The following is a 14548-nucleotide window of genomic DNA, read 5'->3' on the forward strand; positions in this document are numbered from 1 at the left end:
GGCCTGTGATAAGGATCAAGATGTTCATCTGCCAAGTCAGTAATTTTGTGGCTGTATGACCATGCGGAGCTTCCGTTCCTGTTACCTTTTCCCACACTGAGTGAAGGCACCAGATTGTTGGCATGGAAGTTCCTTCGAGTCCGAGTGGCTCAGTCCTTTTGGAGAATTGCACAGGCTGAACTTGAAGATAAAACTCTCTTTTACTTCAGGGGGGAAAATGGTTCTTCCCCAATTTTCTGTTCATCTTGTAGGGGCTCAGTGGGAGCAGGCTGTGAACTCCCTGGCCTGGGGAGGTGGGAACAGGTCAAACACCTCTGGGGAGAAGCTTGGGCAGAGCCTGTTTTCTTTGAGGGGTCAGGGCAGCTGAAATGGTCATTGGTGGTGACTTTCTGCCCTGTTTGCTGGGATTCGTCAGGAGTGAGCTCACAGGAGCAGTAGATCCCATACAAGGCCTTGATTAACATCAGGAGCTCAGATTGCATTTGCTGCTTCCAAAAAGGCTTTTATTGTCTGATTTTTTTGTTAAAGCAGCAGCAGATTTCAGTAAAAAATTGTCAGTAAATCCCGCCTTTGCACATTCCACACACTGGCACATGCAACAGCCAAGCATTTGGGCTAAAATTATCTGTGCTATCATTAGGAGGGAACATATGGATTGATGGAGCCTAAGTGCAGAAGGGAGCTGTGCTGCTGTGCTGCAGGCTCACCCTGAAAGGAGCAGTTCCTGTGCCTCCTTGGTCAGCTGGCACCTGTGAGAGGTGTGACCTGTCCTATGGACAGGAGAGCCGCTGTATTGGGCTGGTGCTGGATGGGCACCAAAGGCACTGGACACCCAGGGCAGCATTGAGGGACCAGGCACAGCACAGCCCCAGGGCATTGGGAATTTAGGGACCAGGCACAGCACAGCCCCAGGGCATTGGGAATTTAGGGACCAGGCACAGCACAGCCCCAGAGCACTGAGGGACCAGGCACAGCACAGCCCCAGGGCATTGGGAATTTAGGGACCAGGCACAGCAGAGCCCCAGTGCATTGGGCACTGAGGGACCAGGCACAGCACAGCCCCAGGGCATTGGGAATTTAGGGACCAGGCACAGCAGAGCCCCAGTGCATTGGGCACTGAGGGACCAGGCACAGCACAGCCCCAGGGCACTGGGCACTAAGGGACCAGGCACAGCACTGCCCCAGAGCATTGGGAATTTAGGGACCAGGCACAGCACTGCCCCAGGGCATTGGGCACTGAGGGACCAGGCACAGCACTGCCCCAGGGCATTGGGAATTTAGGGACCAGGCACAGCACTGCCCCAGGGCATTGGGAATTTAGGGACCAGGCACAGCACTGCCCCAGGGCACTGTGGCACAGCCATTCCTGCCCCTGTGCTGCTGGCTTCACCCTCAGCCTAATGACCAGACTCCTGAGATAGATCCCTGTGGACAAGCACCATGTTCATGGATTACTGAGCAGCCCTGCAGTTGTCAGCTGGGATGGGCTTCTCCTGTTTTCCCCAGTTCTCTGGGACAGCAGAGCCCCGGGGCTGGAGCTCCCGTGTGTGTTCAGGTGTGCTCTCACTCTCACTGGCCCGGGCCTGTTCTCCCCAAGAGTTGTGTTCTATGTAGGCCAGAACTGCTCGAAAGAACTGCTCAAAGAACCACTTTAGACAAGGTTCCCATGTCCAGCGTTTCCAGCCTTGCCTCTTTCACCACCACTGATTGCAAAGCTTTTAATTAATCATGGGCTGAGATGCAAGTGTGTGGTGTCAGCGATGGCTGCACAGGCTCCCATGGTGCTGAGGACATGTTATGTGCTCCCTGTGACACAGAAACAGGGATGACTTCCAGGCTGCTGCGTGGAGCCTTCCAAACAGATGTGAGAGCTTCAGATTTAGTCTCTAATATAAATACGAGTTGCATGTGCAACTTCAGATGGGAAACTGCCTCTTATTACTGTTTGCAAAGTCAGAAGATGTCAGGCTGAACCAGCCTCACTATTTCTGGTTCTCTCTCTGCAGTTCAGCGCTTGGAGACACAGAGCTTGCCAACCCCAGAGCGCAGAAGGAATGGCTTGCAGAGTTCAGTTTGTAAAATTCTATTTTCAGTGTTTATATTTAGTTTCCGTTTCGTTGGTGTTGCAGAGGCTGATCCTGCAAATATTTACCCCAGCCAGGTTTTGTGTGTAGAGTTCCTGGGAGTGCAGTGGGAGCTCAGCCCAGGGAGGGCACAGGCCTGCAGTGGGCTGAGCATGGAGAAATTCAGTTGCATCCTCTGGTCAGGGTTTTATATATAAATATACATATACACATAACCATGTATATAGTACATACATGTGGTGGTCATTTCAGGTTGTGAGAGAGAAAGGCCATTCAAAGCATCACTTACTGATCCCCACCTGAGAGAAGGCTCAGTGAGACAGGAAGCAGCAGCATGGTGAGTGTTCTGTTATGGTATGAATGATAGCACAGACAAGAAAGAATGAACAAATTGAGTTTTAAAAGGAGTCCTGAGATGAAATTGCCAGTGTACAATTATTGCACTGTTGGGGAGGGACAGAAACAGCCCCAGGACTGCTCTTGTCTGCACATCCTCTCTCACTTATGTTCTTTCCAACACCTTTACAGGATGAGAGCGCCAGTGATGGTATCAGTGCCCTTCAAGCAGATCTCTCCAACCTTGTGATCTGGGCACACACTCATGGGACCATATGCAACCAGATCCCAGCCCTGGAATTTATGCAGAACATGGGTCACATGAGCAATGACAACGCTGTGCTGTGGATGTGCAGAGTTGGACATGCCTATCACTGGCACTGTGGGAAGTCACACAACAGAGGTGAAGAAGAGACTGAGGCTGTAGGAAGAAGAAAGAGGGTCTTGTCTTCTGAGTCTCTGGCAAGGGAATCCAGCTTTGAGGACAAGAGGCTCAAGCTGACCCCATCATCTTTTGAGATGGATCAGGCAGATTCTGGGAGCACAGAGTCATGTGGCAGATCCCAAGGGGCCACTGAGGAGAAGGCTGACAGCGCCTACACGAGGAATAACAAGCCCAGTGGGAGTCAAAATACCATAACATCAGGAAACATCAGGAAACCCATAACATCATTCTCTGCAGCAGAGCAGCACTTCTCAGTGTCTGGTAGCAGAGTCCAAACTGGCAAAGAGGACATGAAGTCCGAAAGTGATGATGATGATGATGACTTACAGATCATCTCTGATGAAGAGCAGTGTGAGGCAGATGAAGACAAACAAGAAGACAGAATCAGCCAGGATAATGTGTCAGAGCCATCTGCTGAGGAGCTGCAGTTGCCCCACTGCCAGAAGACAGCATTGAACCAACCAACAGCCTCCCAAAGGGTTTCCTTTGCCCCCAGGGCAAAGCCACCCCTAGCCTGTGCCTACATTCTGCAGGCTCCTGCCAGCGACTCAGAGGACCCAAGCAAGAACATCCTGAGGCTGGGTTCTTCTGCTGCTGCAGGGCCCAAGGCTGAAACTTCTAGAGCGAGGAGTCTCCCAGGGTCAGCAGCACCAAAGGTATGTTTCCAACCCCTCCCTGTCCCCAGCAATGAAGCCAGGGCCCAGCTTGAATCACAGCCCTCGGTGATATTCTTTGAGCTTCAAGCCACTGCTGCTGTTCAGCAACATCTCCAGCTGAGCCCTCCAGAGTATGGCACACCAGGAACAGGCTCCAGTGGGGACAGTGCTGAGAATGTGGGTGAGGACAGTGAGACATCGGGATCCAAGCAGACACCTTGTTCTTCAGCCTTCCAGAGTCCAGAGAGCTGTCCACCTGCAGCCTCAGATGGAGGTAAGACAGTGTGGAGTTCTGTGCCTGCAGGGGTGTGGGGGTGTTCTATTAATCACTTTCCCAAAATATCTAAGAAGGGAGAGTTCACATCACTGCCAAGATCTATACTGCAGCATCTAAGTAAATCTCTTGGATTTGGGGCACTCCTGTTTCTGCTCAAGAGGACTACAAAGCTCCCTGCCTAAAGGAATTGGTACTTCTGTAGGGAATGCCCTTCTCTGGGGTACCCAAAGGTGTTCTTGGCTGTGCACCAGCCCAAACATCCCAGTTTGAATACTTTGGTCTTCCATTTTACCTAGTACCCCCATACAGTAAGTTGAGAGAGTCCCTGTGAGAAACTGGAGCCAGAGCAGGGAACTCAGGTCTCAAGAGAAAGAAACAAGAGGAGGTAACACAGAGAAATTGTGGCCAAAGCTTTGGCTGCACCAAAACCTCCCAGCGCTGGCAGTAGCAGAGGCAGCAGTGTCAGTCCTGCATAGGAAATGTAGGACTCCACACATTGCTTTAGTCCTTTTAAAAATGAAGGCTTTCATATGTGCTGTCCTGCACATATGGGGCCTGGGCATGTCCTTGCAAAGGGCAGAGGTTGCTGAGGCAGCATTTGGGGTCTGCCTGGCATGTGCTTACAGCACCAGTGCTGGTCCTGAAAAGGCTTAGGGGTTGTTGTTCCTTGTGGAGCCATAACGACACAAGCTGCCACAGTTGGGGTTTGGGGGCAGTATTTTACTGTTTTCGTAACTGACATCAGGAGTCATCTGAAGGGACTGGGAATTCCTCTGGGAATGTCTAGAATGTGTAGTAGCTGTTTCTGCCAAGGTAACTGGCTCATGGCTCAGAGGAAGCCTCAGCATTATTAATTCACGAGCTGTTCCTCTCTGCACCTGGAGCAGTCGGTACAAAACAGGCCAAAACCCCAAACCAGAGGGACAGCTGTCAGTCTTTCAGGATGACAACTAAGCCTGTAAAAAAGAACCTGGTGCAAACAGGAGAATCTCTAGGTGTTGGCTTATATGCCCTTTTCCATCACCCTGTCCTCAGCCCTGGACGAGTCACAGGCGAGCAGATGGAGCTTTCCAGCAATCCAAAGAATTCATTTCTCATGCTACATCGAACTAGGTAGATGTGGTATTGCCATGGCAACTTGGGAGAGAGCCCAACTGGAATCCTGGCAATCCTTTAAACAAAATCATAGTACACTTTTACTCACCTGTTTGTTCTCCCTCACCGTCCACCCCTACCTTTGGTTCATGCTGGTATTTCATAGTGAGAGGGAAATTTCCCTGTATGGCAGTGAGCAGAGCCAGCTGCCAAAGGGAAAGGGAGCAGGAAGGAGCCCAACTTTTCCCTGGAGAGCTGGGCACTGTTAGGTTGTGCTGGCTTGGGGAGAACACAAATATGACCCACAGTTCTAGGAGAAGGGGTTTGGGGAGTGCTGTCATCTCTGAATGGCTTCCAGAAGGCAAGTAGACACTATCCTGTATCCCCTTGTGCTTTACTGATCTTTGTGGGTTCTTGTTGTCCACAAAGATGTGTCTTGTCTTTTAGATATGCTGAAGAAGCAGGAGAAAAAGAAAAGCTACACCATTGAAGACATAAAAGTGTTCAAAGAGTGGCTGAAATTGCACCACCCCTCCGAGATACGCAAGATCCACACACTGCCTCCTGCAGACCTTGACCGCTACCTGGTCTCATTCTTCAACTCTGCCAAGAGACAGAATGGCATGGATTTTTCTTCCAGTTCCTTGCACATCTTCCAGCACAACATCAACCAGTACCTCAGGTCCCACGACTACCAGTACAACATTATGAGAGGGATAGAGTTCAGAGCCTCTCAGGAAGCCTATAAATTAAAGCATTGGAGGCTGTGCCAAAAGGAGAAGGTGGAAGAGTGGACTATTGTGGAGAACCTGACAGATGAAGATGTGGAAAACCTTCATAAGAAGGGAATTTTAAGCAAGACACATCCTCACGGCTTGCTGAACCTCATGTTCACCAACCTCATTAGGGGGTTTGGGGCAAGCACCCACCACCAACCCCATCAGCTGTACTGGGGGCAGGTGGTGCTGAGGAAGACCAAAGGAGAGATGGAGTACTTGGAGTGGAAGGATGATCTGATCCCTGGGGGAAACGAAGGGGAGCTAAACCCACGGCTCTTTGCCAAGCCTGAGGATCCAGAGAACTGCCCAGTGGCCAGTTACAAACAGTATGCCAGGAAGAGGCCTCCAGACATGCTGAGTGACAACCACCCTCTTTACCTGTCTCCCAAGTCACTGTGCTCCATCTGGGATGATGTGTGGTACAGCAGAAAGGCACTGACAAAAGCTAGAATTGATAAAATCTTCAAAATTATTATGCAGGAAGTCAGAGGAGCCGTAAGGAAGACCAGGAAATAGGAGTGACCTTCGGCTTTGCCCCACTCCAAGGCTGCTCTGAAACAGAATCCTATCGCAATATATTTGGTGTAAGCTGATAACAAAGATCTTTCTGCTGGGCTTCACCTTGGCACTGAAGGTACCTACAGACCTGCAGTGCCTTAGCTTTCAGGGAAGTTCCTTTGTTGTTGTTTCTGTTACTGGAATTGATAATTTAGTTAGTTAATGAGAATCTTCAGTTTCACATTTGCCAAACAAGTTAATGTTTTACTGCACGGTCAATGCTGTTACAAACGACCAGTGCTGACACAGAGAGGGCTCGGGGATGGCAGAGCTTGGCCGGGAGCATCAGCTGCACCCACGTTTTGGGGGTGACACCCCACACAGCTCAACCTGCAGGGAAGGATGAGCAATGTGAGGAGAGCAATGTCTCTGCCGATCCCAGCCTTGCAGGAATGCTTCTGACAAGGTTCAGGTCATTTCCCTTAGGGAAAGATTCATAGATTGAAGAAGTTGTGGCTGTTTTAAGAAGTTACTTAAAGTGTCTGACAGTGTTGAAAGGTTTTATGGTAAGTGGTTTCCCTGGAGTGCAAAACACTACTCCACAAAGGCACTGGGAGGTGTGCTCAGCTCTGCTCAGCTGCCCCAGCAGTGTTTAGTGCCTGTTACAGCTCAGTCAGGTTTTTGGTTGTATTGTTGACAGAGCCAAATAAAAGAACCTTTAATTCAGTCCTGTCTGTCTGTGTCTGAACAGCAGCTGATGTTTTCCTGGAACACTGGTGTGTTCCCTGTTGTGCTCAGAGTCCCCTGCCCCCAGCCCAGTGGCACAGAGCTTTGGGCCCTTTGAAGCCCAGTGAGCCATCCCCATGGTATCAAACAAAGCCTTGGGGGTCAAGCTCTTTGCCAGAATTGGTCCCATTCAACCGACTGAACATCAAGAAGTAACTTAAGGACGTTTGAAGAGACATAAAACCAGACAAACTCCTCAGGTGCTGGAGAGCGTCTTCCAGCTCCTCTTGTGCTTTGGAGCACTAGTGGCATCACCGTGACACCAGGACTGAGCAGCTGTCCCTGCTGGTCCCAGTCCCAGGTGACCCGGCCACGGTCACACCTCCGGTCCCCGATTCCCTCAGCCCCCAGACCGCCCTGGGTCGGGCTCTTTCCTCCCCGTTGCTGGTCGGTTCCGAAGGCTCAGGACGAGCTGCTGCTGACGGGAAGACGGGTTGCATCATCTGCCCGCTCTGACCTGTCACAACACTGGGCACCTCCCAGCTCCCTGGGGCTCCACCAGGGAAACCCCCGGGTCCAAACCACGACTTCCATCAGCGTTGGCAGAGCAGGGTGCGGGTCTCAGAGGGATCAGTACTCGGACCCTGGTCAGCACTTGCACAGTGCGGTCGGCACCAGGGACTCAGCAGGCTCGTATCGGGGTCTCAGTGGGTCCCAGTCAGCACTTGCGGAGAGGGTTGGTACCAGTGTCCCGGTGGGTCTGTACCCGGGTCTCGGCAGATCCCTACCGAGACCCCGGTCAGCACTTGTGGACGGGTCGGTACCGGGGTCTCGGTGGGCCCGTATCGGTCTCAGTGGATTCATACCGGGACTCTGGTCAGCACTTGCAGACGGGGTCGGTACCAGGATCTCAGTGGATTCGTACCGGACCCCGGTCAGCACTTGCGGACGGGGTCGGTGCTGGGGTCGGTACCGGGGTCCCGGCGGGTCCGTACCGGACCTCGCGGGCGCTGCCCGGGAGCCCCCTAGCGGGGGCGGGCGCACGGGCACGGACCGCAGCGCCATTGGGGTCGAACGGGACTTTAAAGCCCACCCGGTACCATCCCCCGGTACCATCCCCCGGTGCTGCCATCCCCCGGTGCTGCCCTCCCGTGCCGCCCCCGCCCCGCGCAGGGATTCCTCCCACCGGCCCCGAGTGCTCCCAGGCCCGTCCGGTGGGACCCCGGTGCTCCCCCGGCTGCAGCCCCCGGAAGGCTCCAGCCCCAGCTCTGCATCCCAACTGCAGGGGCTCCTCTGAAACACCGGAGCAAAACCAGTGGAGCAGGCATGGAAGACCGAGAGAGAGCAACAACCATTTAATAAATTAGCAAAATAAACAGCATATATATATATATATATATTTATATATTTATATTCTATTGCTGCATCTCCATGGATCACAGGAGTTAAACCAATGTCGATTCCCACGTCCCACGGTAACACTGATCCAGAGGCCTTAGTTCAGGTGCCCCCAAGGCAATCAATGCTCAGCCTTGTGGTGCTTAAAAACCTAAAACCACTGAGTAATAAAACAGCTTTTTCGTAAGCCTGAGACACAGCTCCCGAGGGACAAAGTGAATTACTGGGTGATTTCACCTGGCTGGCTCCAGGCAGAAGTGATTAAAAAGATACTGATCCAATTTTTTCCCTCTTAAGAAAAAAAGGTGTTCTTCCACCCCACAGGGAGGAGGAGGAAGGAGCATATCTATTGTACGGAAGGATTATCAGTTTTAACAATAAACCAGATTGATTTGCAGGGTTCATGTCTCTGATTGTTGCGACGGCCAAGGGTGATGGAGTATTTAGGTCACACATCGGCTGGTTGTGAGCAGGGCCAGCCCCCAGCCCAGGGTCCCTCAGTCCTCATCCCGGACGTACTCTCCGGCCTCCCAGCGCTGGGCCATGACGCTCTTGTGGCGAAACACTCGGGTGCTTTCCACCACCTGCAGAGACCAGAACGTGCAGGATCTTTATAAAGAAGACTTTCATAATAATCTGGTTTGCAGAGCTGCTCCCCCTGCCAGCTCCTCAACCCTCTCTGCCTGGCTCAGTGCCCACCCAAGTGACCATCCCGTCCACCCCTGTCCACCCCACGAGCCTGCAGGAGTGAGGGGAGCTGGGGAATGCGGGAGGTGTCAGGGCAGCTCGAGCAGAGCCCCCGTGTTTGTGAAGGGCTTTACCTCTGTGTTGACCTTGTCAACCGGTTCAATGCCTGCGTACTGTGGAAAGAGGAAAACATGATTAGATAATGGCAGCCTGGCAGGGGAGGCGGCCAGACCTGGCTCCCAGCAGGGGCACAGGAGAGTCAAGAGAAAGCAGCACATGCAGCCAAGCCCTGCCTAGGGTTGAGGAGCAGTCCAGGCCAGGATCCCCCACAGGAGGAAGCTGCTGCTCCTCTCCAGTCCCACCCAGTGCTGGCAGCTCTGAACGGCAGGCACTGCCTGGGGGGCTCACATGGCCTCTTGATGGTGCCACCACCACCAGGTCTCCCATCGAGCTGAGCAGCTGGATCTCCAGCTCCAAGTGGGAGTCAGGAACAGCCATCTCCAGCCCAGCGCCACCAGTCTTTCCCCAGGCTCAAACCCCCCAACCACTTGGCACAAGCAGGGTGAGCGTGTTCACCTTTCCATCCTCCTTCACCCTCCTCCTCCTCTCCTCGAAGGGGCTGGAACGCGACGAGTCAGGGGTGAGGGTCTCTGCACTGCCCTGGGAGGAACTGGTCACTCTCAGCGGGGTGAAGGACGAGATCAGCCCCAAGACCCCCGTCTGGTGTGAGGCAGGAGAAGAGGCAGGAGATCCAGACACTGAGTAGTTGCCACTGGCACCTGAGGCAGCTTTGAGAGAAAGAGTGTTTGGGGGATGAGGAACCTCAGTTCCACTCCCAGGGGATGGAGATCCACGGGAGTGTCAGGCCCTTGCCCCAAAATAGCCTCCATGGCAGGTCCAGCAGGTTTGGTCATAGCCAGAACCCCATGCCTGGGCCCCAGTCAGGGACTGCAGGAACAAGGGGTAAAATGCATTAGCTGGGCCCTTCTGGGCCCTTCCAGCCCTGTTTGCTGCTGTAACATGACACAAACTCAGCGAGACCTGAGCAGCTCTGTAATCCTGCAGAGCAGTTCTGCTGACTCCAGTATGCTGGTATCAAGGTCTCCCAGGACAACTTGCTACCAGCACACAGGAGTCCTTACAGGCATCCCACCAAACCATTTCTCTGACACTCCGTCCCTTTGCTCCCTTACCAGAGCTGTGCCGAGAGCGGGAGCCCTCCTGGTGAACACCATCGCTGTAGGTGTCCATCAGCCGCCTCCGCTGCTCCTGGAGCTCCTCTTCCCTCTGCAAGTCACTCCGGATCTCCTCCTCGATCAGCGCCGATGTCTGGGGCTTCCACGTCCGCAGCCGGTACTGCTCCTCCCGGCCGTCCTCCCTCCGCTGCGGGCTCTGCGTCCCCATGTCCTCCGCGAAGGACACCTTGGGCTTCCAGAAGGAGAGGGACAAGTACTCTCTGGGCAGGACAGCAGTGTTGGCGGGGCTCTGGGTGGAGCTGGGAAGCTTTCCTCCCCAGGAATCCTCGCTCCCCCATTTGCTGGCGCTGGCGGAAGCGTGCTGGGACACCAAGGGCTGCTCCCGGCTCCTCTCGCTGGCGGCAAAGCGCGGCTGGGACAGCTGAAAGTGGGCGATGCTCGCTGTGTAGCTGGGAATGCTTCTCCCAGCCCTGGTGTCTTCTGCAGGGCTGGGGCTCGAGGGCTGCTCCACCACAAAGTCTTTAACCCAGCTCCTCCTCTCCTCTGCCCGCTTCAGGGGAGGGGGCTTCTGAGGGGGGGTTTCCTCCTGCTCGAACACCTTCCTGCGCTCCTCCAGCTCCTGCTGCGTCCCCCTGTCATACGTCCCCAGCAGCCTCCCCTGCCTTTTCAGATCTTCCTCACGCTTCGTTTCCTGTTCAATTTCCCTCTGGACGTAAAGGGAAGCGCGGCCTCTGTCCTTCCCTTTCCTGCCTGGGCCAGGAGACGTGTGAATGTTGAGGACAGGCTTGGTCTGGATCTCCACCAGCTCGCTGCTGGAGGTCAGCCGCTGGATCCCCCTTTCCTTCCAGAGGTTCTCCTCCCTTTCCATGGCCATGCGGATCTCCCGCTCGATGGGTGTCTCGTTACTGACCTTTGTCTCCTTGCCCAGCTCCTTGCTGCCACTGAAGGTCTCGTTGGAGGTGCTTCCATCGCTGGCATAGCCCGCAGTGGCTTCGTTATACATCTCACCCAAGCCAGAGTCCAGGTCTTCTCTGGACCATGCTTTGGTCAGGACAGACATCTTCCCAACGGGATGCGACCTTTCCGTGTGAGCCTTTCTGGGAGCAGAGGCCTCCTCTTTCTCGGGTGTCTTGTATGAGGACACACCATAAACCTGGTAAATGCTCTTGTCTGTCCTGCTCTGGCTTGATGCATCGGCACTGCCATAGCCTCTCGTAGCCTTCGTGGCCATCTCAGGGCTGTACCACTCTTCCCTGGAGACTTTTGTCACCGAGTCTGGCCTTGGGGACATGGCCTGCTGCCCTGGGCTGAAAAATGAGCCCGGACTGGTCTTCTCCAGCATCAAGAACTGCTGCCGAGCCGCAGAGAAGTTGATCTGCTCCGTGTCAATATTCTCAGGGTCAACAGGTGTTGCAGCCCTGCCTGGGGACGATTTGTCAAAGCAGAGAGCAAAGCTGGTGGGGACACTGCCTGTGTGCCTGCCTTCACCTTGGCTGCTCATGCCGGGGCTGATGGAGCTCAGCTCATCCACGGAGCTCCACCTCTCCGCAATGGTGGAGCTCTTCCTCATCACCTGGCTCCGGATGACCTCTTTCCTCTCATCTTCGAGCTCCCTGGCTTTCTCAGGTGAGATGTTGGGTGGAGGGACCCTGTACAGATCTTGTTCCTCATCATCATAGAGCTTCGAGGGTTTCCTCTCACCTTTGTAAGCCCGGAGGTCATACAGGCTTCCCGATTTCACCACCTCTAGCTTGGACTCCCTGTCTGGGGACGGGGTCCAGACATCTCTTCCACCCTCCAGGAAATACGAGGGTGACTGGGACCTCCTCTTCCAGCTGTAGCCATTTTCCACCCTCTGGGTGTTGTGCTGAGCAGAGCCAAACACATCATCGTCGCTGTTGGCCCTCAGGTCTGCCAGCGAGTCGTGCCTGTGCGAGACCTGTGGGAGCTGGAACACAAGGTGCCTGGTGACTCTGTCCATCTCCTGGGAAGAGTCACCCCTGTGCCAACCTTGTTGCAGACAGGGCCCACTGTTCAGCTTCGAGGTCACCCTCAGAGTCCCAGTTCAGTAGAGGCCAAGGGTCTGGACCTGGCTGGCCCTGCAAGCAGGAGGGGAGAACAGCCATTAAAAGCAGCAGAAGGAGCAGAAGGTGAGATGCAGCCCCTCTCCCAGCCTGGTACCACTGTCCTCAGTGTGGGACAGAAACTGTCCCACCAGCCTGCACCGTGTGAGGCAGGAGCAGCTGGAGCATAAAGCACCATTCCCCGTGGGAACTGCCACAGAGCCCAGGAACCTGTCCCACCTCTGTCCTCGAGCCTGGCTGGGTTCTGAGGGAGCACAGCCAAACCTGCCACAGGCAGTCAGTGCTGCCTGCACCGCCAAAGGCAGCAAGACCTCAGCTGCAAGCTCCTGGTGACACCACATCCAGTGGTACACGGCTCCGGGCATGGACAGCCCGGGCCTCTTCACGTGCACAGGGCAGGGAGGAACCTCCAGTCCCGGGCAGCACTGGCAGGGAGAGGTGGTGCCAACACCTGGGCCACCCCTGCAAGGAATACCTCCTTGTGCCAGTTACAGAAAGGAGCCTCCAAATAGCCCAGCTCTAGAAACCACAGGGTCATAAAAATTGTTTCATGGCTCATAAAACGAGGGGACTTTAACCCCCCTGGCACACAGGGCAGGAGTGAACGGCCCCGAGCTCGGGGTCAATCCTCCGGTGCTGGCAGGGCCAGAGCTGGCTGGAACAGGAGGTGCCAGACAGGGAGGGACAGCACAGGTGGGTCCCCCACCCCATGAGACAGCAGCTGCTACCCCTGGCTCAGATGCTCTCCCTGGCTCCAGAACTGGTGACACACGTCACCTGCACACAAGCTGGGTGTGCCTGGAGCCAGTACCACGTCCTGTACCACTAATGCCGAGGCTTAGCCATGGCTTTGCCATCACCCATCACTGCTCCTGGCTGGGCTCCTGGGAGCCTTAGCAGGCCAGGGTGTGTCACTGCTGGGCGTCGCTCCCGGGCACTCACGGCTTCCTGGGAGTATGCAGCAAAATTGGAGCAAGGCCACAGTGATAGCAGGGGCAGCCCAGAGCCTGGAGACCACGGTACTGGCAAGCACAGCTCAGGATGAGGCTCGCCCAGGTGGAGGCAGGTGCCCGGTGTTCCCTGCATCTGGAGCATCCTGACTCACCCCCAGCATGCGAGCACTCTGTGCATGCCTCCTTCCTGCAGCGATTCTAGTGACTGAGCTTCCTCTGCTCACCTCCAGCCCTCCCGGGATGCACCATCCTCCCACAAAGCAAGCGGGGCTGGGCCCCAGCCAGGAGCTGTTTAAACCTTTCCTAGGGCAGGAGCACGTGGGTTTCATTAGCTGGGACATCCTGGCCAGCCCCAGGCGATGCCTCACCGCTGGAACTGCTGCCCAGCCCTGTGCCCAGCCCTGGTGGCTCAGCCTCTCTGCCTAATGCTGTACCCGGCTCAATTTACCTGCTAATTCCCCTGCTGTGATTCACTCTTGCTCTTTTATTGCCCCCAATAACCTGGACAATGAAAACCATCTGCCCACGCCTCTTACCATGTTTGGGGGGAAAGAAGTCCCGGCTCGAAGGGAGCCCCCTCACCCGGGAGCGCTGACGGGAGGGGAGCAGGGACAGAGAAACCAGCTGAGCGGTTATCAGGACTCCCGGCCAGCTCCACGCAAGCGGAACAGCCCCTCCCAGAGCTGCACCCAAAACATTCTACCTCCCTCAGCTCCGTCTGGTGCTGTGGGACTGCAGGGGCTCGGGGGTCCTGGGCTTGCCTCTCCCATGCTGGGCTGCCCCTGGCCCATCCACCTGGGAGGTGCTGGGCAGAGCAGATGACATTGCCACCAATCTGGCCTGGGACCCCCACCATAAGGAGACATCTGGGGCACTTTCCAAGGTCCCCCCATCTTGGGGGTTTTGCACAGGGCTACAGAGCTGCAGTGTACCCACCCCGTGCCCTTCCTGAGCCAAGGACTGCCCCCAGACCGGGTGATGCACACAAATATCCCAGCACGTGTCCAGTGTCCCTCTGTGCCCACCCCAGACAGCGCCAGCCCTCACTGCCACCATCCCTGCGTGGGCACCAGTCCCTCCAAGGCCAGGGGGACACAGCGTCCCCCCAGTGCCTGGCACTGCTCTCACCCCCGACCATGCTGCACTTACTGTCCAGGGCGCTGTCAGGGCAGGGGTCCCCATGCTCCGGGGAGGCCACACGGGACTCTCAGCTGAGCTGTGTGTGCCGGGGTGTGGCCAGGGTGGCAGTGCCGGGGTGTGGGGGGTGCGGGAGGGTGGCTGCGGGGCCCTGATAAGCTCAGCACCAGGGAGTTGTGGGGAATTCCAAGAACCAG

The 14548-nt window shown here is 55.4% G+C and overlaps 2 protein-coding genes across 4 annotated transcripts; one reads left to right on the top strand and one right to left on the bottom strand.

Annotated features, from left to right (window-relative positions):
- The first annotated feature begins 1727 nt into the window (after positions 1–1727).
- Positions 1728–6896, top strand: LOC106857080 (uncharacterized). 2 transcript variants are annotated; one of them, XM_014882916.2, is made up of 3 exons: positions 1728–2421; positions 2613–3795; positions 5341–6896. In XM_014882916.2, exons 1-3 carry the CDS (start codon positions 2419–2421, stop codon positions 6186–6188), a joined length of 2034 nt encoding a protein of 677 aa, XP_014738402.1. In that variant the 5' UTR covers positions 1728–2418; the 3' UTR covers positions 6189–6896. The 2 variants fall into 2 exon arrangements, with proteins under 2 accessions (XP_014738402.1, XP_014738401.1); XM_014882915.2 differs by lacking the exon at positions 1728–2421 and having other exon boundaries at positions 2484–3795.
- Positions 6897–8236: 1340 nt separating this feature from the next.
- Positions 8237–14514, bottom strand: MISP (mitotic spindle positioning). 2 transcript variants are annotated; one of them, XM_014882907.2, is made up of 5 exons: positions 14364–14514; positions 10175–12276; positions 9558–9769; positions 9116–9154; positions 8237–8878 (listed from the first exon to the last, which is right to left on the bottom strand). In XM_014882907.2, exons 2-5 carry the CDS (start codon positions 12156–12158, stop codon positions 8792–8794), a joined length of 2322 nt encoding a protein of 773 aa, XP_014738393.2. In that variant the 5' UTR covers positions 12159–12276; positions 14364–14514; the 3' UTR covers positions 8237–8791. The 2 variants fall into 2 exon arrangements, with proteins under 2 accessions (XP_014738393.2, XP_014738392.2); XM_014882906.2 differs by lacking the exon at positions 14364–14514 and adding an exon at positions 13751–13885.
- Between the last annotated feature and the right edge of the window lie 34 nt (positions 14515–14548).

The sequence above is a fragment of the Sturnus vulgaris genome, chromosome 26 (assembly GCF_052056855.1).
Source record: "Sturnus vulgaris isolate bStuVul1 chromosome 26, bStuVul1.hap1, whole genome shotgun sequence".
In the NCBI taxonomy this organism is placed as follows: domain Eukaryota; kingdom Metazoa; phylum Chordata; class Aves; order Passeriformes; family Sturnidae; genus Sturnus; species Sturnus vulgaris.